Source organism: Heptranchias perlo, chromosome 11 (genome assembly GCF_035084215.1).
Source record: "Heptranchias perlo isolate sHepPer1 chromosome 11, sHepPer1.hap1, whole genome shotgun sequence".
NCBI classification, from domain to species: domain Eukaryota; kingdom Metazoa; phylum Chordata; class Chondrichthyes; order Hexanchiformes; family Hexanchidae; genus Heptranchias; species Heptranchias perlo.
The window spans coordinates 56,833,978-56,860,181 of NC_090335.1; the positions used below are offsets into that span (position 1 = coordinate 56,833,978).

The 26,204-nt window shown below is 40.2% G+C and overlaps 1 protein-coding gene across 2 annotated transcripts in view; it reads right to left on the reverse strand.

Annotated features, from left to right (window-relative positions):
• Nucleotides 1-26,204, reverse strand: part of tfg (trafficking from ER to golgi regulator) — a 135,237-nt gene that overhangs the window by 100,412 nt on the left and 8,621 nt on the right. For both annotated transcript variants that reach the window (XM_067993103.1, XM_067993102.1), the window contains exons 2-3: nt 15,570-15,779; nt 10,015-10,098 (exon numbers count right to left, since the gene is read on the reverse strand). In XM_067993103.1, the coding sequence (XP_067849204.1) occupies nt 10,015-10,098; nt 15,570-15,753 (268 nt within the window). In that variant the 5' untranslated portion in view covers nt 15,754-15,779. The remainder of the gene's footprint in view (nt 1-10,014; nt 10,099-15,569; nt 15,780-26,204) is intronic.

The window sequence follows — 26,204 nt, forward strand, 5'->3', positions numbered from 1 at the left end:
CATAACAATGCTCGGTAGCAGTGAGTAAAGCAAATCAGATGTTGAGATGCATTAAAGAGTCAAAATAGTGCCAAAATATTGAGGTAATCCTGTCACTTTATAAATAATTGGTGCGACTGCACTTAGAATACTCAGTACAGTTCTGGTCACCACAGTACAAAAAGGATATAGCAGGTATTGAAAGGATACAAAAGAGGGCAACCAGAATGATTATGGGGATTGAATTATGATGAGCAATTACGTAAATTGACCATATTCTCACTGCAAAAAGGAAGGTTGAGAGTTAGTATGATTGTTTTTAGGATTCTATAAACCTAGGTAATATAGGCTGTATAGAATCAAGCTATTTCACCTTGTCCAGAACAGTAGAAACGGAGGACACGGCCTGCGCTTAAAGGTGAGTAAATTCAAAACTAATCTGCGGAAATAATATTTCAGTGAGCAAGTGATCGATCTATGGAACAGGCTCCCTTGGGAGACATCGGAAGCAGTTAAGTGTTGATTCATTTAAATGTAAATTGGATAGATTTCTTTCACAAAATAATATTTTGGGATACAGTATATCTGTAATTTGAGACATGACATGTAGCATGCTTGGGAGGAATAGGTGATAGAGGGTTTTCCTCGCCTCATGTCTCGGTCTGTTGTAGACTAATTGAAAGAGATTGATTGCCACATTTAGTCAACAACTCCATTATTATTGTATCATGCGACTACCAGGGTGGTAGAAGGTGAACTAGATGGACCTCCGTCTTTTTTCAATCTAGCAATTCCTATGATCCTAACAAAAGCAATTAAAACTCAAAATCCACATTTTTCATACAGTAAAAATATCTACACATCTCATATCTCAGATTCAACTGGCACAATCATTTTCTGCATAATATTTCACCAATTTAAAATCTCAATAGTTTTTAAATTACACAATACTACCCTCTAGTGATACTACACCTGATATACAGCTAGCTCTCTATATAATGCTGCAGTATCCATTTTACAAGTTCCAACAAAATAATACTGTTCCCACATTTATTTATTTTTGCTGAATTCAACTGTTTACTTGATCAACTCCAGCTTCTTAAAATCAACCTTGCATGAGCATTATGTTGATTACAAGATTGCACAGAGAGACGTATTACAGATTTTACCGAATACCTATGCTCTGTAACAAATCAACTGAACAGCACGATACTCAAGGTCCAATTCTTACACTGGATATTGATCAACCAAACCAGATAAATAGATTTTAGTTACCACAATGTCTGGTTAACTTGCTGAAGCATATCTGCGATTACAGAAAGTCTGAAATGAGGTCTGTGTAAGAATTACTGATAGGTCGATAGTTTTACTTAAGATTTTAACACTAGCTAATTTAATGTTCATATTAATGAGCCACTCCACAACAAAACTGCAATGAAAGTTCTGTTCAATCTTTTTTTTTATTTGGCTCTTCTTTTAAAATCAGCAGCACCCAAATGCACTGAGCAATAAATCACTTTGATGTTGAGTTTCCATACCTTGGTGTCCATTCTTTGTGCAGGAGCCACATATTTTAAGAATCCCAAAATTAAAATTCATCACTTAACTGAACTGGCATAGATAAATTCAGCTTTTGAATGGGGCCCTATTCTATCAACTTGGGAATGTTTTTGTCTGACTATTATCAAGCTCTAGAAATCATCCAAATTGAAGCAAAACAAGCATTTAAACAAAATGACATCCCAGATGTTAAATATCATGAATGAGGTTTTAATAAAAAGGAATCTACACAAAATTTACAGTTCCATGGGGTCATAAATATGACCTAAATATGCCTTCAAATTTGTACGTTGATCATTTCCTGTCCATGAATATAACAGAGTATTTGAGGATCTAAACTGCTAAGGGAATAACATTACCTATATTATACTTTTGAAATATGCTTAAAAGGGCAAACTATGCATTTACTTTCTGCACAGCATCCTACTGGGGTAATAAGTCTTTGTCAAATGTCAGCAGTATAAAACTATGGCAGTTTGGTCTAGCCAAGGGGTTACAAACCTGAATCTCAGTTAACTACTCCAACTTGTAAAGCTCACTTAGTCAGCACAGACCAATTCTTAGCCAACATAATGAAGATATGGATGGAATTATGTTTCTTTTCAAAAAAAAATCAAACACACCAACAAACATGATTCAAAGATGAAACTATAAGCATCAAAGTCTGATAATGAAATGGTGTGACAACTAACAAATAAGAATTGCACACAGAACAATTCTAGCAACAATGGCAGGTTGTGTAATGTAATAAAATGGCAAACAAAACCCCCCACTGTTTGCTTAGTGAAACTGCTCACCTTAAATGATGTGCAAAATAAAATACAAATAGCTTAAAAGAAACTGGTGCAAAATGGAATGAAGCTGCAGACAATGGAAGGTCAGACCGATTCGATGAGCAACACTGTGACTAAACATACCTTAATGATGCCAAATAAGAAGCAATCGTGGTTGAAAGCAAATAAGATTTAAAATACTGCATGTGGAGCTTAATTTCACAAGGTTACTGTGCAGGTGACAACTAGGCAGTATAATTTTCATGTTGGAATTGCACATCCTGGGAATGCTCCTGCATATATCTGCTCATCAGGAACCAATTCTGCTATTACATCTATTTCAAGTTTCTATCGCACACAGCACAGCTCACTACTTCCTTCTAGTGGCACATAAAGTTAATTTAGTTAAAGACCTCCAGATCAGAAAATTAATCTGAAAACAGTAATCATCTGATTTGGGACTTAAGAAATCCTATTTCTTTTTTTAAAAATGGATAAATGGATCAAGTTGAAACATTTTAAAGCCAGTATATCCCCTTTATCCTGGACTTTACAGAATTGTCTAAATTTAAATCTCTAATTACTGAACACGTTTTCTTTATAAAACTGAAACAGATAGGATTGGCAAGCCCTCTAAACTTTCACTTGCTCATTTCACAAGCTTACAACATCACTTGTTCTTATCCATTGGTCCATTTTCGCAGCTAAAAAACAATTCTCCTAGAATTTCAGGATGCAACAGTGAATTCAACTTTGTGTTGCACTTGCACCGCGTGATCTATTGTGTGAAATGGAGCAGATGCTATGGGTATGGTAGCATAGTGGTTATGTTACTGGACTAGTAATCTTGAGGCCTGGACTAATAATCCAGGGACATGAATTTAGTCAGTTAATTAAATAAAAAAATCTGGAATAAAAAGCTAGTATCAGTAATGGCGACCGTGAAACTACCGGATTGTCGTAAAAACCCGTCTGGTTCACTAATGTCCTTTAGGGAAGGAAACCTCCCAGTCTAACCTATATGTGACTCCAGACCCACAGCAATGTGGTTGATTCTTAACTGCCCTCTGAAATGGCCTAGCAAGCCACTCAGTTGTACAATCCCGCTAGAAGGTGGCTCCCCACCACCTTCTCAAGGGCAATTAGGGATGGGCAATAAATGCTGGCCTTGCCAGTGACATCCACATCTCATGAATGAATAAAAAAAAATCCCTGCATTGCTATACTATGTAGTGTGGCCTCTGAACTAAAGTGTGAAATTATAAGCAAGACTTTTAGACCTTGGCCTCAGGAGGTAAGACTGACCAGAACTTCCATCTGCAGCACATCTTTCTTGCCAGTCTGCTTTCCTGTACAAACATCTGGCTGGTGTTAATACTCCAGCTTTATGCCAAATCCTAATGATTGTGACAGGAAGAAAAGTCTGGTTCATCTGCAAGCAACACACAAATCACTATATTAAAAAGTTATATTCTGTAGGCACTGCACAAGCCAATGATAAATGTTTTGCAAATGTATTTATTTTTAAATCTTCTTCTGCCTATTGAACATACTTAATATAGTTTTTACCTTTAGCCGGCCAAGAGGTTTTGGAAAACTCTTGTCCCAGGGCTAAATGGATTTTCTTTCAGCAAAAACCCCAGGATCTATTATTTCAGTACTGGTGATACACTAAAAAGCAACCTAATGCAACGCCAGCAAACAAACACCAATGTGGGGCCATCTGCAATTCATGAGGTCTGTCTATCACCTGGGCTTGAATGCAACTTCAGTTTTTTATTTGTAAATTCAAGCTACATTACTGTTACAATAGAATAAACTAGGCACCTCAGTTATCCTTGGCAGTTTGATCAGGGAAATATATAGAGTTGTATAGGTACATAAGTGGAGTCCTTGGCGTCTGGCAATCACATGCTTCCTAGTTAACTGATTACTATAGGTTGCAGAACACAGAACTTTTCAATTTAGGAATCTGCAACTAATCACTAACGTGTGTGTTTCTCATTTACTTTTTTTTTTAAAACTAACACAACAATGATGAAAAACATTAGAATTCTTTAATTTCAACGTGAGACGCTGCTGTTTAAATGCAATTTTTATAACATTCTTTGTCAAAGCACTTTACGCAATGAATCTCTTTATACAGCGTAGTTACAGCCATTCTGTACTAGCACAATGGCACGCAGTAACTAGACGAATAACATCTGCCTTTGGTGGTATTTATTGCTTGAGGGAAGAACGATAGTCAGGACTTCCTGCTCTTCTTTGAATATTGCCATGGGATCGTTAATGTCCATTTGAACAGACAGAAACTTTTTGTTTGGAACATCTCATCCGAAGCATGCCAAGGGTTTCTATTTTTGTGCAGAAAAATAATTTACTGTATGAAAATCTCCACATTCACCAGCTTAAACGAAGCAACCTTCATGGCAGTTGTTTTTTTAAAAAACATACTATTATCTAATTGTTTCTGTAAGATTGCTAAATGGTTTAAAATAGATATCCTATTTAACCTCAGGCTGTCAGTGGTTTTTATATATATATTTTTTTTAAATATTGAATTTTGATTTCTTCTCTTCTCCAGTATCAGATTAAGTTTTGCCAGCATCTACTGGTAACCTCCATTTGTATTGTACAGCTGACATAGTTTGAAAACATTCCTCGGGAGAACCCTGTAAATCAGAAAGTGAACTATTCTGTAGAATATAGTTTTTTCAATTGACCTCAGTCTTAACAGTACAGAACTATGTATAATAATGTTGGTATTCAGAAATTCTTAGCTTGTATCACCAACTGTTTCTTTCTGACTTGGTTTGTATGGCAAAAAATGTTCGACACTTAATAAATTTCTAAAGACATGTGAAAAAAATATAATCAAATAGAATCAGTTGTCAGGCTTGGCTCAGTCAGTAGTACTCTCACCGTGGAGTTAGAAGGTTGTGGGTTCAAGCCCCAATCCAGAGACTTGGAGCACATAATCTAGACTGATACTTCAGTGCAATACTGAAGGATTGCTGCACTGGCGAAGGTGCTGTCATTCAGATGAGACTTTAAAGCGAGGCCTTGACTGTCCTCTCAGATGGACATAAAAGATCCCAAGGCACTATTCGAAGAAGAACGGGGGAGTTCTCCCAGTATCCTGGCCAACATTTATCCCTCAACCAACGCCTAAAAAATTTAATTCATTACTGTTTGTGGGATCTTGATGTGTGCAAATTGGCTGCATTGTTCTTATGTTACAAGAGTGACTACACTTCAAAAGTATGTCAATGGCTGTAAGGCACTAAGGGACGTCCTAAGGTTGTGAAAGGCACTATATAAATGCAAGTCTTTCCTCTTTCTTTCTTGTTAAAAGAAACTGTTGCAGGAGAGTACAAAATTCTCAATAAATTATTTCAAAAATCTATACTGGTCTGAAGTGAAAAAACTGTAGCAAAGGCAGTTTTTGTTTAAAAAGCAGCCCATTACATTTCATTACAAAGATGACAGTTGGCACTTCATTATAAAAAATGAGAGGGTTTGCTTAACCTTTATTTTTGATTATGCCTCTGTGAAGCACTTTGGAACGTTATTTTACATTAAAGGCACTATATTAATGCAAGTTTTGTTGTTTCATACAAAGAGGTTGCAAGCATAAATTTTAGGGTTTGCTTTAGTAAACTGCAATGAATCAGTGGACAAATGGAGGTATTTACTGGTATTTTTAATATATCTCAATGAAGGTTGTAATATATTTATGATGTGGAGATGCCGGTGATGGACTGGGGTTGACAATTGTAAACAATTTTACAACACCAAGTTATAGTCCAGCAATTTTATTTTAAATTCACAAGCTTTCGGAGGCTTCCTCCTTCGTCACATCGTTCACCTGACGAAGGAGGAAGCCTCCGAAAGCTTGTGAATTTAAAATAAAATTGCTGGACTATAACTTGGTGTTGTAATATATTTAAGTGAGGATGTACGTGCGTGTCAACATAAAGCACGTCTTAGATTTTGAACATATGTTTTCTTCTCGGGTCTTCACTTTTTAAGTGGATTTATCTCTATTAAGTCAGCAGAAATTCAAATCCAAATTTCTATTGGCACCCTTCATATTTACATTTATTAATCCAAGAAATTCTTCAAGCCATCTTTCAGTGGCAGTCATAATTCTTAAACATGTAGAAAAGAAAACATTATTGGTCTTTGAGTTCCCAGCAAGTGAACAAAACTGTTAGAGTGGCCTATCATATGTTCATAACAGAACATACCCGAGAGATTGCTAATAGCTTATAATATGTGGGAGTAGGCATTGCTAGTAACAGGGACTGTGATGGATTGGGCTCCTAGGTTCCAATCCTGATCAAACTGATAGAATGAAGCTTCCTCTCTTCAATAGCTCTAAAGGTTATAAGCGTGAGCTATGGTGACTAGTAATTCTTACTTTAAATAAAAACAAAAATTTGATTCCACCCACCCCCCCAAAAAAATGCAACATCAAAAGACTAGAACTGTGGGTTTCTCAATAATGCTGGAGCAATGATGTCACATTCAATAACCTGTGCGTGTGAATTTAACAGCGCATCCAGGACAAGAACTGCAAGGACGATAAAAATCTACCTCAAACAGTGTTAAGTACAAATACTACAATCTAAGAGTCAAGATAATGGCTATCAATTTTGAGTTAGAAAGTCATGGGTTCAACCTTTCCAGCATTTGAGCATATAATCTAGGCTGGCACTTCAGTACAGTACCAAGGGAGTGCTGCATTGTTGGAACAGCCAACTTTTAGATGAGTCAATAAACCGAGGCCTTGGCTGTTCCGCTGGACATAAAAGATCCCATCACACTTTTCGAAGTGAAGCAGGAAGTTCTGCAGGTGCCCTGGCCAACACTCATTCCTCAACAAACACCAGCAAACTAAATTATCTGGTCATTTATCTCATTTGCCGTTTGTGGATTCTTGCTGTGAAATGACCGTGTTTGCCTAAAAAGAACTTCAAAAGTAATTAATTGGCTGTGAAACGCTTTGGAACATCCTGAGGAAATGGAAAGTGCTATATAAATAGGAGTTGTTTCTTTCTTAAACATTGGATGAGTCACAACTTCTCCCAATTGGATGGTCAGAAAGCCGAGGCATTATTTTTGAACCCCGCCACAAACTCCACCTCTTGCAACTGCCCCCATTCCCCTCCTCAGCCACTTACTCAGGCTGAACTAGACTGTGGCATCCTCTACAACCCAGAGGTGAGCTTCAAATCCCACATCCTGCAGGGAGGTCGCGGTGGATGAAGAGGGATAGTGCATCATGGTCAGTCACAGCGGATGTTATTGTTTGACTCTAATTAGGTCCGTTCTGTGGCAGAGGCAGAAACGTCATTGAAGAGATTCAAACATGGAGTTACAGGAAAGACAGGCATGGACTTCGGAAGCGATAACACGTTCAAGGACTTTGAAGAGGAATGGGAGTCTGGAGATGGGGTTGTTATTTGTAAAAACAATATTCAAAGGATGTCATGCTGAGGAAGAATAGTGAAAAGGAAAGTGAATGTTTAAAAAGCAAGGAAAGAAAGTGGGTAGTAAGCAGCAACAAATGAAAGAAACCAGCTTCCACTGAATTGGTCCCCAACCAGCCACTGGTTACAGAGTTAAGCAGTCTTCTTTTTAACTTGTCCTTGGAGATAACCACATGAACAGACATCAGAATGCAACTTGCATAGGGGACTGGTTAACAGTGAGTTATACCATAGTCCTTTCACTTCTAGGATCAGAGTTCAAATCCAGCTCTGACTGACAAGAGTAAAAGTCTCCTGGCCACTGATTATAATGGTCCTTGCTGAAAGAAATATGGACATTTCAATTCACTAGGAACATTTTTAAAAGTTGTACTCCCCTCCCTGAAATGTTGTGGCTTTTTAGATCCCGTTCAATACAAAATGCAGTTTTTAAAACTGAAAATGAATTCTGGGATCTTGAGTCTGTTCATTTTTCTTTGCCCCTCCCACCCCCAAAAAATATGAATTAATTCACAACAAAAATATTCAACCCTAAATTACAGGCCAGGAGACTAGCATAGGAAACAGAAATACCATACTGGTGTAGTAAGAGAGGACCATTTTATCCTGCATCTAATTTCTACAATACTTAAATTGGGAGTGCTCAAGCTGGTCAGTGGGTGCAGAAAGTGGGAATGTTTTCAATAAACAGGCAAAAGGCCTTTCTTATCTGTATAATCTTGTGAAAACAATCATCCCAGGTAATACCAAAACTACGATGAGGTGGGGTCTTTACTCAGCCTTTTTTGCTGCTTTAAGGTTCAGAAACGAGATAAAAATAAGGCTTCCGAATAACTTAGCAAGTTTATCCAGTTAGTAGCTGAGTCATACATGCCCTTATCAGGTAACTGAAATGATTGAGCAAATTTATGAACTGGATTAGCATTTGTATTTGGAAAAATTATATTAAAGTGATTTCACTGTACATCCAATCACATATACTCTTTCAAAGAAAATATTCAAACACGTGCACACTCGCGAAATGAATGTATCCATCAAGTATGCTGGGAAAAACAAAATGTTATAGGGTCAACATTTTGAGCAGTATGAATGTTCTCCATAGTTAATAGTCTGGTGTAGGATATGATGGGTTTCTTAAAGAAGGAAATTCTACAAGCAAGTACAACACATTAGTATTTTACGACTTTATCTTTACAAACACATCAATACTTACAGGTTGACATGAAGTTCTGTAGTCGTGGGATCATAGAAATTTATGGCATAGAAGGAGGCCATTCCACCCATCGTATCTGTGTCGGAAAAGAGCTATCCAGCCTAATCCTACTTTCCAGCTTTTGGTCCGTAGCCTTGTAGGTTACAACACTTCAAGTGCACATCCAAGCACCTTTTAAATGCGATGAGGGTTTCTGCCTCTACCACCTTCCAGGCAGTGATTTCCACACCCCTACCACCCTCTGGGGAAAAAAACTTTTTCTCAGCACCCCTCTAATTCTTCTACCAATTACTTTAAATCTATGTCCCCTATTTATTGACCTCTTTGCTAAGGGAAATAGATCCTTCCTATCCACTCTATCTAGGCCCCTCATAATTTTATACTCCTCAATTAAATCTCCCCTCAGCCTCCTTTGTGCCAAAGAAAACAACCCCAGCCTATCCAATCTTTCCTCATAGCTAAAATTCTCCAATCCTGGCAACATCCTCATAAATCTCCTCTGTACCCTCTCTAGTGCAATCACATCCTTCCTGTAATGTGGTGACCAGAACTGTACGCAGTACTCAAGCTGTGGCCTAACCAATGTTTTATACAGTTCTAGCATAACCTCCCTGCTCTTATATTCTATGCCTCAGCTAATAAAGGAAAGTATCCCATATGCCTTTTTAACCACCTTATCTACCTAATCATTCTATCAAGAAGACCTCTAGCACCATGTTCACCACTAATATCTTCAGAGATAGCTTAGAATTGTAGAGTGATTTTCTTTTTTTTGTTAAAACTTTTGCTACATATTTGCTGTGCTATAATTAAGGCACACAGCTATTCTTAACATTTAGGAGTAGTTATTCCATGGCCTTTTATTTAGAGCCACATTTAGGCATTGACTTCTGAATAGGCTACAAAATAAATTAAATACTTTTAGTTTTCAGAATTACGTTAAAAAGAATGTTTTAATAGAACCACATGTAATGCATTACCAAGGTGTACTCACCAAACAATGTAAGTTTAAGTATCCTACTACATTGGGTAGCAAAGGAGAGATCTGAGCTATCGAATATGGTTATAAGATCTCCATCTGCAAAAAGTAAAACAAAACAATTATTCAAGTATTATCGAAGACCAAAAGAATGATGTAGCACATTCTGTATAATAAAAAGCAGAAAATACGAGATATGAATGGGTCAATCAGCATATGTAAAACAAAAGGTGGGTTTAATATTTCAGATGTATACACACCTTCAGAACTGAAAACTAAAAGATAAGCTAGCAATTTTAGCAAGATGGAAAAAGGAGACAGGAGACAGAATCAACATATGCTCCAATTCATAATGCTCCAATTCATAGTGCAGAAGTTAATAAATTGAATGACCTGCGAACTGCTCGATAGAGAACTGTTAGATGATATAACGGATCATCCGTGAGGGTGCTGGAAAGATATTGGCCCAAATCTTCCTGGAAAAATAATGGCAATGTCACAATGCACGCCGTTATTAATATGCAAATCGACCAGCAAGTTCAGGTGAAGAGATACGCCGTGAGTTGTTAATTGCCATAACCAGCTGGTCGATTTACACCGCTCCGCTGTTTGCCTCGCACAAATTTTTTCCAGCTGAAGGGTGCAGGAAAAAGTTTAACTAACAGCTTATGCCTCGAGTTACCCCACTCCTGCAAGATTTGGGTGATTAAAATTAACGTCGTGCAAATTGCTAAGAGGCTGAAAAGTCATGGGAGAGGCTCAAACAAACACAAAGGCAAGAAGTTGGAGAGAGAGAAAAAAATGCAAATGAAACAGATTAGAAATTAAAACAGAAAATACTGGCAAACACATTACGTCAATCCCAATCTAAAGAAATGCGAAGTAAGAGCTACGGTCTGAAGTCACTAAAGTCAATTTCCAGAGAGCTGTGAATCCTCAAGGAACTAGGTGAGACTCTCGCATGATATGCAAAGAATGAAACAAATGAAGAATAAGTCAATTCTACCAAATCTGATGTGCATTTGGAATAGTTTGCCCGCCAATACCCACTTTAGGCATTGAACAATTTAATGTTTGGGCGCCAAATAGGTACACAGAGTCACTCCAAGCATTAAAATGTTCTTTAAAAATCTAACAAGTCCCTCACTGCTTCGGACTGCTCTTGGACCTCCCACACAGTACTTTCCTTCCAATCAATCTTACTCACTAAACAAAGCATAGACGGAAAGTTACTAAGATGAAAGATAGGCAGAAAAGAAAGTGCTATATATGTATAACCATGCTGTAAAATGCATTTTTTTAAAAAATCACGTGCTGCATGTTTCAGAAACATCAAATTATATTCAGATTACTCGAACCATTTTTCTCTTCAAATGGATATTCAAGAATGTTCAAACCATAAAATATTAACAGATATACATTATGTAATGAACTAATTAACACCAACATATTTTTCAGATGCATAACAATTAAACCACAGAGGAATACATTAAACCCTTTAGTTTTACCTTTTTGCCTAATTACCCTTATTTGATTTTTTTTTTAAGTATTGTATATGGTACAACAGACGATGTTTTGAAGCTCTGTGGGAAAGGACTTCTATCACAAGTTAATTCATCCATTCACTTATTGAATATAAATTATCTCATAGGTCTTCATAATGCAACCTCCGTTTACATTAATCCACTTTAAATCAATTTCCTGTACAGTGTTTTGAAATTCACATCTTGGATGTTGCTCTAGGAATGGGCATACATTATTACCATTTCAGAGTAGAAATGTCGCTAGACCTAAATATAAACATGCATTTTACATTTCACAAATCATAAAAATCCAATATTGTTAATCAGCTAATTATAAAAATTTTATTTTATTTCTACTAGCATGTGCCATATGCGGCTTCTTGAATGGATACCTCCAACCTTTAACAGACAGGGAACATAATTCTACTAGTTAATAAGTAGCACCAGTAATGCTTAGAAAATATCTCAATAATCTGACTTGTAGCAATCTATTTTGCCAATGGGGAGAGAAAGCAGCAGGCTTTCAGAAAAGTGAAATAAAAATGGAGGTAGCACAGTGATGCAGCATGTTTGAAGAACCAAGGCATGGCTTCTGAGCAATGAGCTGTAAGTTCATGCCTGCAGTCCACCACTTTCCTCTCAGCTGCATTGCAGCGATGCAATGTTGAGTAGAAAACAGTCACTTTCACAAGCTGGGGAGGAGAGGAGAGAGGAAAACAAACTAAATCATCTGGGTTGCAGTCATGAATCAAGCAGCTGAAATCTCAAAGCAGGTCATCCAACCACTCTCGAACAGAGATGGTGCATGATTCAGGAACAGGAAAAAAAGGAGTAAGTGAAAATGAACTATGTACAAACCATTCCTGTGTTAAACTTTTGGCAACAAGACTAACTCTGTAGCAGTGAATTTCAACCTTTGCATTCCTCAAACAGAATAGCATTTTAATGTTATACAGCAGTATTTCTTCACATGATCCAAAGGGAAAACAATTTGTAGCACTAATTACATCAGTTGAGGTTGGTGAGCGTCTTTAGATTTAAGTTTTTTAAAATATTTTTTTCTGAACGATATTCTGCACTATGTTAAATGGCATAATGAATGAAATAGGTGCTTCAGCATACCTTATTGACGTATGTTTGTCTGGCCAATTAACAGGCTATATAAAACAGTATACTGTGCAGATTTGTAACAGAGGGGAATGGGGGAAGGTGGAAAAAAGAGCAAGGAAGCAAAAGTTAACAGATGCAGAGTAAGGTAGTGGAAAAAAAAAATCCAGAAACACACTTACCTTGTCCCTTACCCTGTTCCTTCAAAGTCAAAACTAACCTACAATTCTTTTAAATTTGATAAATATTATGAATTTAAGTTGCAATGCCCAATTAATGGCTAAAAGTAGTCAACATAGGAAAGTGTTGTTAAGACCCTCTTGTCTGAAGTGATAATTCACATCAGTCACGTTTATCTACCTAACATTTATTGTGTTTCAAAGTAGTGTAATTCATTGCGTGATGTGCTTTGAGATTTTTCTGAGCGAGTTATAAGTACTGTTAAAAATGCAAGCCTTTCTTTCTTCCATTTACTTCTGCTCTTTGCCCCAAAGTCCTGGCTTTGTGACCATCACGAGGCTAAAAGCAGCAGGCTACACCTTAAGTACACAAATCATATTACTGTTCTCCCTCCCCCTTGCATTAAACTCCATATTAGCATTGGGGATCTAACCCAATAATCGAGTTGGGCACTGCTATATTACTGTCAGTGAATTCAAATAGCCCAAGGCAAGCTGGCTGCATGGCCCTATTTTAAACTAATAGAAACATAGAAAATGGGAGCAAGAGTAGGCCATTCTGCCCTTCGGGCCTGCTCCACCATTCAAAATGATCATGGCTGATCGTCTAACTCAGTACTCTGTTCCCGCTTTTTCCCCCATATCCCTTGATCCCTTTAGCATTAAGAAATATATCTATCTCCTTCTTGAATACATCTAATGACTTGGCCTCCACTGCCTTCTGTGGTAGAGAATTCCACAGGTTCACCACCCTCTGAGTGAAGAAATTTCTCCTCATCTCAGTTCTAAATGGCATACCCCGTATCCTGAGACTGTGACCCCTGGTTCTGGACTCCCCAGCCATCGGGAACATCCTCCCTGCATCTAGTCTGTCTAGTCCTGTTAGAATTTCGTGGCTTTCGATGAGATCACCTCTCTTTCTTCTAAACTCTCGTGAATATAGGCCTAGTCGACCCAATCTCTGCTCATACGTCAGTCCTGCCATCCCAGGAATCAGTCTGGTAAACCTTCGTTGCACTCCCTCCATGGCAAGGGCATCCTTCCTCAGATAAGGAGACCAACACTGCACACAATACTCCAGATGTGGTCTCACCAAGGCCCTGCACAACTGCAGTAAGACATCCCTGCTCCTGTACTCAAATCCTCTTGCAATGAAGGCCAACATGCCATTCGCCTTCCTAACTGCTTGCTGCACCTGATGTACAAGTGACTGGTGTACAAGGACACCCAGGTCTCATTGCACCTCTCCTTTTCCCAATTTATCACCGTTCAGATAATAATACGTCTTTCTGTTTTTACAACCAAATTGGATAACCTCACATTTATCCATGTTATACTGCATCTGCCATGATCTTGCCCACTCACCCATCTTGTCTAAATCACACTGGAGCCTCTTTGCATCCTCCTCACAGCTCACATTCCACCCCAGCTTTGTGTCGACTGCAAACTTGGAAATGTTACATTCCGTTCCCTCATCCAAATCATTGATACATATTGTGAATAGCTGGGGCCCAAGCACTGATCCCTGTGGTACCCCACTAGTCACTGCCTGCCACCTGGAAAAAGACCCGTTTATTCCTACTCTCTGTTTCTTATGTCAACCAATTCTCAATCCACGCCAGTATATTCCCCCCAATCCCATATGCTTTAATTTTGCACACTAACCTCGTGTGTGGGACCTTATCAAAAGCCTTCTGAAAATCCAAATACACCACATCCACTGGTTCGCCCCTATCTATTCTACTAGCTACATCCTCAAAAAACTCCAGTAGATTTGTTAAGCATGTTTTCCCTTTCATAAACCCAAGCTGACTTTGTCCAATCCCATTAATGCCTTCCAACTGTTCTGTTATCACATTCTTTATAATAGACTCTAGCATTTTCCCCACTACTGATATTAGGCTAACTGGTCTGTAATTCCCTGTTTTTTCTCTCCCTCCTTTTTTAAATAATGGGGTTACATTTGCCACCCTCCAATCTGTAGGAACTGTTCCAGAGTCTATAGAATTTTGGAAGATGACCAATGCATCCACTATTTCCAGGGCCACTTCCTTTAGTACTCTGGGATGTAGATTATCAGGCCCTGGGGATTTGTCAGCCTTTAGCCCCATTAATTTCCCTAGCACTATTTTTTTTTTACTAATACTGATTTCCTTCAGTTCCTCCCTCTCACTAGACCCTTGGTTCCCTAACATTTCCGGGAGGTTATTTGGATCCTCCTTTGTGAGGACAGAACCAAAGCAAGTGTTTAATTGTTCTGCCATTTCTTTGTTCCCCATTATAATTTCCCCTGTTTCTGACTGTAAGGGACCTACATTTGTCTTCACTAATCATTTTCTCTTGACCTATTTATAGAAGCTTTTACAGTCAGTTTTTATGTTCCCTGCTAGTTTACTCTCATACTTTATTTTTCCCCTCTTAATCAATCTCTTTGTTCTCCTTTGCTGAATTCTAAACTGCTCCCATTCCTCAGGCTTGCCGCTTTTTCTGGCAATTTTATATGTCTCCTCTTTGGATCTAATACTATCCCTAATATATTTTGTAAGCCACCTTTCCTGTTTTATTTTTGCGCCAGACGGGAATGAATAATTGTTGTAATTCCTGCACAGGTTCTTTAAATATTAGCCATTGCCTATCCACCGTCATCCCTTTTAGTAAAGTTCCCCAATCTATCCTAGCCAACTCATACCTCATACTTTCGTAATTTCCTTTATTTAGATTCAGAATGCTCAACTATTTTTAATAGCACTCAATCACCAACCTTCATCCTTGTACTTGATTGTGACCTCATCGCTGCTTTGAAGTTTCCCGCGGAAAACCCGCTGCATCATCAGTACTAGTTCATCATAGGTGATATCCTCATTGTGGATCGGGATCCGGCGAATATCATCACCTAACTGAGCTTTAATGATGAGTTTCCCACTCAGATCCAGTTGCCCATTCATGGTCGTCTCCTCTCAGGTTGGTACACCTAGGATGTACAAAGCACTATTAGGTAACATGACCTTGTTAAGGGGTCAAAGAAATTTGCAGTTTCAGATGTTAAGACAGATGCTATTTATCCCAGAGTGTTAAAGATTAGGGAGGAGATATGCTAAGCATTGACAATCATTATGAGGGAGTCAATGGACACTGGAAAAATGTCAATAGATTACAAACAGGTCAACGTGGTGCCTATATTCAAAAAGGGTGGCAAAACACACAGGGAAATGCAGACCCATTAGTCTTACTTCAATTCTGTATGTATAATAATATAATCGATTATAGAGAGTAAACCTGAGGATTAGCTGTACAATAACAACCTAGTAAACAGCAATCAACATAGGTTCAGAAGGGGAAGATCCTGTTTCACCAACCCCCTTGACTATTCTGAGGAAGTGACACCCCAGGAGGACTGTTGAAAACCCATATTGTTTCGACAAAATTGTATCTAAACACCCAAAAGACATTTGACAAAACAGACACAGGCAACTATAGACCCATTTGCGCATGAAAGTCTACTGGGCAGACAAAGCTATGTGGATACAGGAAATGTTGAAATGGATAACAAATTAGCTGAAGTATAGAAAACAATGGGTATTTGTTAGAAGAAGTTATGTCAGAGTGGGGGGTACGAAGCATGGTGCCCCAGGGGTCGACATTGGGACCACTACTGTTTCTAATTTACATCAATGACTTGGATTCAGAAACTCAATGCAAATTAGTAAAATTTGCAAATAATAACCAAACTAAAAACAGCAGGGGAATGGAGTAGGCAGATCAGAAATTACATAATGAGCTGGACAAAATATGTAAGTTGGCAGAAAAATAGCAGATGAAATTTAATGCAGATAAATGTATGGTGCTGCACAAGTAAAAATGGGCAACAAATCTGCTCTATGAATGATGTTAATAATGAAGTTGAAAGAGGCCTAGGAATTTAAGTAGACTCAGCGCTCAATACGTCCAACCACTGCTGAGCAGCTAGCAACAAAGCCAATAGAATGTCAAACTATATAGCCAAAATAGTGCAATATACATCAAAGTCATTATCAAACTATACAGCGCTCTGGTCAGACTGCACCTTGAGTACAGTGTCCAGTTCTGGTCACTGAGACAAAAGGGTCCAAGGCCCAATCATCTTCAGCTGCTTCATCAATGACCTTCCCTCCATCATAAGGTCAGAAATGGGGATGTTCGCTGATGATTGCACAGTGTTCAGTTCCATTCGCAACCCCACAGATAATGAAGCAGTCCGTGCCCACATGCAGCAAGACCTGGACAACATCCAGGCTTGGGCTGATAAGTGGCAAGTAACATTCGCGCCAGTCAAGTGCCAGTCAATAACCATCTCTAACAAGAGAGAGTCTAACCACCTCCCCTTGACATTCAACAGCATTACCATCACCGAATCCCCCACCATCAACATCCTGGGGGTCACCATTGACCAGAAACTTAACTGGACCAGCCATATAAAAATACTGTGGCTACAAGAGCAGGTCAGAGGCTGGGTATTCTGTGGCGAGTGACTCACCTCCTGACTCCACAAAGCCTTTCCACCATCTACAAGGCACAAGTCAGGAGTGTGGTGGAATACTCTCCACTTGCCTGGATGAGTGCAGCTCGACACCATCCAGGATAAAGCAGCCCGCTTGACTGGCACCCCATCGACCACCCTGAAACATTCACTCCCTTCACCACTGGCGCATTGTGTCTGCAGTGTGTACCATCCACAGGATGCACTGCAGCAACTCGCCAAGGCTTCTTCGACAGCACATCCCAAACCCGCGATCTCTACCACCTAGAAGGACAAGAGCAGCAGGCACATGGGAACAACACCACCTGCACGTTCCCCTCCAAGTCACACACCATCCTGACTCGGAAATGTATCGCCGTTCCTTCATTGTCGCTGGGTCAAAATCCTGGAACTCCCTACCTAACAGCACTGTGGGAGAACCTTCACCAAACGGACTGCAGCGGTTCAAGAAGGCGGCTCACCATCACCTTCTCAAGGGCAATTAGGAATGGGCAATAAATGCTGGCCTCGCCAGCGATGCCCACATCCCATGAACGAATAAAAAAAAATTTGAACATCAGACACAGACACAATGTAAAAAGCCATAAGGCTCATCCCTAATGTCAAAGTCTAAATTATGAGGAAAGATTGAAGAAATTTGGTCTTTTTAGCCTTGAAGAGAGATGTCTAAGAGCTGATCATATATAAGTAGATAAAGATGGTACGGAAAAGGTAAATGCAAAAATATACTTCAAAATAAAACACATGAATAGGACAAGGGGACATGGGTTGAAACTAGTAAAAGACAAAATTAAGACTGATATCGGGAATTTCTTTAGACACACAGAGTGATCAATATATGGAATTTACCTCTAGATAGAGTAGTAGAGGCAAAAACCTTGCAATTATTTAAGAACCAAGTGGATGCTGTAATGGAGGGGTGGAGGGGAGTGTTACAGGTTTTAGGTCTGCCCAAGATATTCTCTCAGATAGGGCTGACCAGCACAGCTATACAAGCATTCTGAGCTTCTTGTGTTCAAGAGCTTGTGCATGCATCCATTATCTAATTATACAGAAATATAACAATAGGACCAGTTTGTCATCTGAACATATCCAATCTTTTCTATGGCAAGCTGACAAGTCCAGATATGAATTATCAAGTTACTTTATATTTACTTGCTGTGTGTGAATTAAAGCAATAGTCAAGGCAATTTTTTTTTATCGTTCATGGGATGTGGGCGCCGCTGGCAAGGCCAGCATTTATTGCCCATCCCTAATTACCCTCGAGAAGGTGGTGGTGAGCCGCCTTCTTGAACCGCTGCAGTCCGTGTGGTGAAGGTTCTCCCACAGTGCTGTTAGGAAGGGAGTTCCAGGATTTTGACCAAGCAACGATGAAGGAACGGCGATATATTTCCAAGTCGGGATGGTGTGCGACTTGGAGGGGAACGTGCAGGTGGTGGTGTTCCCATGTGCCTACTGCCCTTGTCCTTATAGGTGGTTGAGGTCATGGGTTTGGGAGCTGCTGTCGAAGAAGCCTTGGCGAGTTCCTGCAGTGCATCCTGTAGATAGTACACATTGCAGCCATGGTGCACCGGTGGTGAAGGGAGTGAATGTTTAGGGTGGTGGATGGGGTGCCAATCAAGCAGGCTGCTTTGTCCTGGATGGTGTCGAGCTTCTTGAGTGTTGCTGCAGCTGCACTCATCCAGGCAAGTGGAGAGTATTCCATCACATCTTGACTTGTGCCTTGTAAATGGTGGAAAGATTTTGGGGAGTCAGGAGGTGAGTCACTCGCTGCAGAATACCCAGCCTCTGACCTGCTCTTGTAGCCACAGTATTTATATGGCTGCTCCAGTTAAGTTTCTGGTCAATGGTGACCCCCCAGGATGATGACGGTGGGGGATTCGGTGATGGTAATGCCATTGACGTCAAGGGGAGGTGGTTAGACTCTCTCTCTTGTTGAAGATGGTCATTGACTGGCACTTGTCTGGTGCAAATGTTTCTTTCCACTTATCAGCCCAAGCCTGGATGTTGTCCAGGTCTTGCTGCATGCGGACACAGACTGCTTCATTATCTGAGGGGTTGCGAATAGAACTGAACACTGTGCAATCATCAGCGAACATCCCCATTTCTGACTTTATGATGGAGGGAAGGTCATTGACGAAGCAACTAAAAATGGTTGGGCCAAGGACACTGCCCTGAGGAACTCCTGCAGCAATATCCTAGAGCTGAGATGATTGGCCTCTAACAACCACTACCAACTTCCTTTGTGCTAGGTATGACTCCAGACACTGGAGAGTATTCCCCCTGATTCCCATTGACTTCAATTTTACTCGGGCTTCTTGGTGCCACACTCGGTCAAATGCTGCCTTGATGTCAAGGGCAGTCGCTCTCACCTCATAAGAACATAAGAAATAGGAGCAGGAGTAGGCCAATCGGCCCCTCCAGCCTGCTCAGCCATTCAATAAGATCATGGCTGATCTGATCCTAACCTCAAATCTAAATTCATGTCCAATTTCCTGCCCGCTCCCCATAACCCCTAATTCCCTTTACTTCTAGGAAACTGTCTATTTCTGTCTTAAATTTATTCAATGATGTAGCTTCCACAGCTTCCTGGGGCAGCAAATTCCACAGACCTACTACCCTCTGAGTGAAGTTTCTCCTCATCTCAGTTTTGAAAGAGCAGCCCTTATTCTAAGATTATGCCCCCTAGTTCTAGTTTCACCCATCCTTGGGAACATCCTTATCGCATCCACCCGATCAAGCCCCTTCACAATCTTATATGTTTCAATAAGATCGCCTCTCATTCTTCTGAACTCCAATGAGTAGAGTCCCAATCTACTCAACCTCTCCTCATATGTCCGCCCCCTCATCCCCAGGATTAACCGAGTGAACCTTCTTTGTACTGTCTCGAGAGCAAGTATGTCTTTTCTTAAGTATGGATACCAAAACTGTATGCAGTATTCCAGGTACGGTCTCACCAATACCTTATAATACTGCAGCAATACCTCCCTGCTTTTATATTCTATCCCCCTAGCAATAAAAGCCAACATTCCATTGGCCTTCTTGATCACCTGCTGCACCTGTACACTAACTTTTTGATTTTCTTGCACTAGGACCCCCAGATCCCTTTGTACTGCAGTACTTTCCAGTTTCTTGCCATTAAGATAATAACTTGCTCTCTGATTTTTCCTGCCAAAGTGCATAACCTCACATTTTCCAATATTGTATTGTATCTGCCAAATCTCCGCCCATTCACCCAGCCTGTCTATATCCCCTTGTAGGTTTTTTATGTCCTCCTCACTCTCTACTTTCCCTCCCATCTTTGTATCATCTGCAAACTTTGATATGTTACACTCGGTCCCCTCCTCCAAATCGTTAATATAGATTGTATAAGGAGTTGGGGACCCAGCACCGACCCCTGCGGAACACCACTGGCTACTGGTTGCCAGTCCGAGAATGAACCATTTATCCCAACTCTCTGCTTCCTGTTAGATAACCAATCCTCCACCCATGCCAGAATATTACCCCCAATCCAGTGATTCTTTATCTTGAGCAATAATCTTCTATGTGGCACCTTGTCGAATGCCTTCTGGAAGTCTAAATACACTACGTCCACTGGTTCCCCTTTATCCACCCTGTACGTTATGTCCTCAAAGAACTCAAGCAAATTTGTCAGACATGACTTCCCCTTCGTAAAGCCATGCTGACCTCACCTCTGGAATTCAGCTCTTTTGTCCATGTTTGGACCAAGGCTGTAATGAGGTCTGGAGCAGAGTGGTCCTGGCGGAACCCAAACTGAGCACCAGTGAGCAGATTATTGGCGAGTAAGTGCTGTTTGATAGTACTGTTGACGACACCTTCCATCACTTTGCTGATGGTTGAGAATAGACTGATGGGGCAGTAATTGGCTGGATTGGATCTGTCCTGCTTTTTGTGGACAGGACATACCCGGGCAATTTTCCACCTTGTCGTTAGATGCCAGTGTTGTAGCTGTACTGGAATAACTTGGCTAGAGGCGTGTCTAGTTCTGGAGCACAAATCTGCAGCACTACAGCCGGGATGTTGTCGGGGCCCATAGCCTTTGCTGTATCCAGTGCACTCAGCCGTTTCTTGATATCACGTGGAGTGAATCGAATTGGCTGAAGACTGGCTTCTGTGATAGTGGGGATATCGGGAGGAGACAGAGATGGATGATCCACTCGGCACTTCTGGCTGAAGATGGCTGCAAACGCTTCAGCCTTGTCTTTTGCACTCACGTGCTGGACTCCACCATCATTGAGGATGGGAATGTTCACGGAGCCTTCTCCTCCCGTTAGTTGTTTAACTGTCCATCACCATTCACGACTGGATGTGGCAGGACTGCAGAGCTTTGATCTGATCCGTTGGTTGTGGAATCGCTTAGCTCTGTCTATAGCATGTCTAGCATGCATGTAGTCCTGAGTTGTAGCTTCACCAGGTTGGCACCTCATTTTTAGGTACGCCTGGTGCTGCTCCTGGCATGGTCTTCTACATTCCTCATTGAAACAGGGTTGATCCCCTGGCTTGTTGGTCATGGTCGAGTGAGGAATATGCCAGGCCATGAAGTTACAGATGTTACTTAACTCAATCGTGCCTCTCTCCTCAAGAAAATGGGGAAAAAATAAATCACATAACCCTATACCTTTTGTGAGCTGACTTGTTTTGGGCGTTAATTTATTTTAGGCAACTTCTAACAACCAAACCTGACAGTTTACAATTTTAGCTTCCAGTTTCTGGCCAAAGGCTGTATCTTGTAGCCCTTTTGTTTAAAACCTTACTGCTTCCCTCTCCCCATCCCCCACCCCCACATATAAATATGACCCCAGGAAACAGACAGGCACTGTCCCTCACACCATCCCATGCAGGGATTCACCAGCAGGTTGTCAGCCAAACCGCCCATGTCCTCTCCCAGAAGTAGATTCCTCATGGATAACTCATGGCGTGCCCACATGAATAAAATCGTTCTCACCACAACGGGTATGAATTTTTGCTGGATCACGTGAGAGAAAATGACAAATTGCTTAACATCCTGGTTAATGGGCCTGGGACGAGACAAAAGATCCTCGTTGTATCAGTTTTAAATAGGCTAAGTTGTGACAGTGCCCAAACTAGCTGCAATGCACATTCTCCAATGCCTTTGTTTAATAAAAAAGCAAATTTACTTTGTTTTAAAACACAATCCTTTCTGTGAAGAGAGAGATAAAAAATCCCAAAACTTGACAGGGTTTTTTTTAAAGAATATTTCTGGCTGGATGAACTAAGGCAAGATAGATTGAATGGCCTTCTTAATCTTTCATTGTCTTGTGATTTATTTTGTTATGAGTTCAAAGATGGATAAACTGGATGGGTAACTTATTGCAGAAGAGGGTGGAAAAGAGAGATATCAGTACTTCAGAAAACAATTATTTGAAAATCACATTATCAAAGACATATCAAAGCCCCTTTGAACTCTGCTTCTAACTGTTTAGGTCAGTGGCAAACACCATGTAATACGTAGGATATATCAAGAATGTAGTGATCTGGTAGCAGAATGGAAAGTAACCACTCGGTGGATAATTCAAAGATGCTATCACTTTTAGTTAGCTGATAATTATAAAAGAGGATCAGATTCATTCTCCATTGTGAGATATTGCAGTGCATATAGTCAAAGCATGATTTTAATTCATAATTTGAAGGTTAACACTTAAATACAGAACTTAGGATCAGGAGTAGGCCATTCAGCCCCTCAAGCCAGTTCCACCATTCAGTTACATCATGGCTGACTGTACCTCAACCCCATTTACATAGGAATATAGGAACAGGAGTAGGCCATTCAGCCCCTCGAGCCCGCTCCGCTATTTGATAAGATCAGGGCTGATCTGTGATCTAACTCCATATACCTGCCTTTGGCCCATATCCGTTAATACCTTTGGTTGCCAAAAAGCTATTTATCTCAGATTTAAATTTAGCAATTGAGCTAGCATCAATTGCCGTTTGCGGAAGTGAGTTCCAAACTTCTACCACCTTGTGTGTGTAGAAGTGTTTTCTAATCTCACTCCTGAAAGGTCTGGCTCTAATTTTTAGACTGTGCCTCCTAATCCTAGAATCCCCAACCAGCAGAAATAGTTTCTCTTTCTCCACCCTATCTGTTCCCCTTAATATCTTATAAACTTTGATCAGATCACCCCCTAACCTTCAAAACTCCAAAGAATACAACCCCAATTTGTGTAACCTCTCCTCGTAACTTAACCCTTGAAGTCCGGGTATCATTCTAGTAAACCTACGCTGCACTCCCTCCAAGGGCAATATGTCCTTCCGAAGGTGCGGTGCCCAGAACTGCTCACAGTACTCCAGATGCAGTCTAACCAGGGTTTTGTATAGCTGCAGCATAACTTCTGCCCCCTTATACTCTAGTCCTCTAGATATAAAGGCCAGCATTCCATTCACCTTATTGAGTATTTACCCACTTTTGATCAATATCTCGATACCCTTACCTGACAAAAATCTATCGACCTCACTCTTCAAAATTTCATTTGACCCAGCATCCACAGCCTTTTTGGGGAAGAGAGTTCCAGATTTCTACTATTCTTTGTATGAAGAAGTGCTTCCTATTTTCCCTACTGAATGGCCTGGCTCTAATTTTAAGATTATGACCCTTTGTTCTGGATTCCCCCACAAGGGGAAATAGTTTCTCTTTATCTACCTATCAAATCCTTTTATCATTTTAAACACCTTGATTAGATCACTGCTTAATCTTCTATATTCAAGGGAATACAAGCCAAATTTGAGAGATCTGGCCTCATAATGCAACCCTTTAATCCCTGGTATCATTCTGGTTAGCTTCTTTTCATTGACAAGACAAAGGAAATGTAGGGGAAGTTCTTAAAAAGATATGGTTAGATGTAAAAATTCTCCATTTAAATAAAGTTGCTTTAATCATTTGTAAGAAGATCCTGGATTAGCATGGTTGTACTTACACTTGAACCCAATGCAACTTTGGACTTAACCTTATTTCAGAACCTAACTGCACGTATGAACATTGCCAATACACTTTCATAATAATCTTTCGTAAAAAAAATGTTTTACTGATCTTCTTCAGATTTGAGGGGTTCTGACAACACAACTCATCGACAATCAACAGTCATCACTATTTGGTAGAAGACCAATAAGATAATGATTTGTACTATTATAATGTCTTCACATCTCAAATCCATTTTCACCTGCTCTCCTATAGCTTAGGGTGGTTGTGTTTTGAGTTATGTTGAACCACTTACACAGTCCACGCTTATCATGGGCAGCCGCCTATATGGGGCAAATGGCGCTAACCATTTGCCAGTACCACAGCAGTCAATTACAAAGGCACCGCTTAAAACTTACTAAGCGCGCCAGGTATTTTGAGCAGTTCAATCCCCTGTACTTACCGATGTAGTAACAAACTTCCTGTTTTTCCTTAGATCACAGCAAAGAAGCCCTTCTACATTTTCTAAAATTACATTGATACACGGATGTCTTTCATTCAAAAATCCCCAGTCAGTATTGGGATGTGATTGATCCAAGTATTGAAACGCTGCTTTCATTTAATAGTGTGTGAGACAGTTAATAGGTACTGACAAAAACCCAAATTTCATATTATGCCACAGGTAGCCCAGTTTTGGTTGGATCTGGCAGCAGGGCTCTGCTGTATTGTTTCACCAATTTAATCATTTAAAAATCCCTCTGCATACAAAATCCAACCAACAGATTATACGTCAAATCATCTAGAGGGTGTGTGGGGCTAATGTTTCATTCCTACAACCTACCGTCCACCGCTTATAGTGGGCAAATCATGTTAACACCAACACAGCCGCTATAAGCGGTGGGGACTGTATCCAGTAGCCAAATACGGCATTATGATGCCGATTCTACAAAGCAAACATTATAATTGCTATTTTGGCCATTTTGATAACTCGGTGGCATTTACACTTATCGCTGACCACCTGGCTTTTAAGTTTATTCCAGAGATTCATCTGGTTCCAGTTTGCTCATTTCAAGATATATTTGAACAGAAACGATTCGCAGTATTTAGAGTAAGAGAACACAAACATTCTGAACTCGTGATTAGTGTCAAGTTGTTTTTAAATTAGGCAGCATAGCAACAGAGTGGTGTGTGTCAGCCATGGCTCAGTGGTAGCACTCGCACCTGTGAGTCAGAAGTTTGTGGGTTCAAGTCCCACTCCGAGGACTTGAACACAAAATCTAGGCTGACACTCCGCTGAGGGAGTGCTGCGCTGTCGGAGTTGCTGCCTTTTGGATGAGCCGTTAGAGTAGACAGGGCCTCGGTTTCTCAGGTGGATGTAAAAGATCCCGTGACACTATTTTGAAGAAGAGCAGGGCAGTTCTCCCTGGTGTCCTGGCCAATATTTATCCCTCAACCAACACCTAAAAACAGATTATCTAGTCATTATCACATTACTGTTTGTGGGACCTTGCTATACGCAAATTGGCTGCAGTGTTTCCTACATTACAACAGTGACTACACTTCAAAAGTATTTCGTTGGCTGTAAAGCACTTTAGGACGTCCTGACATTGTGAAAGATGCTATATAAATGCAAGTCTTTCTTTCATATAAAAAGGGACAGTGCTCTACACACTGTACCGTTTGCTAATTTTGCTAATAGGGCCTAGATGGCTGAAGTCGCAGCTGCCAATGGTGCGGCAAAGGGAGGGATGCCCAAGATGTCAGAGTCAGTAAAATGCAGAGTTCTTAGAGAGTTATAGGGCTGGAAGAAGTTATCGGAATAGGGAGGGGCGAGACCATGAAAGGATTTAAACATCAGGATGAGAATTATAAATTTGAGGGACTGGGTGCCAATGTAGGTCAGTGAACATAGGGGTGTGAGATAGGATACATTCAGCAGAGTTTTG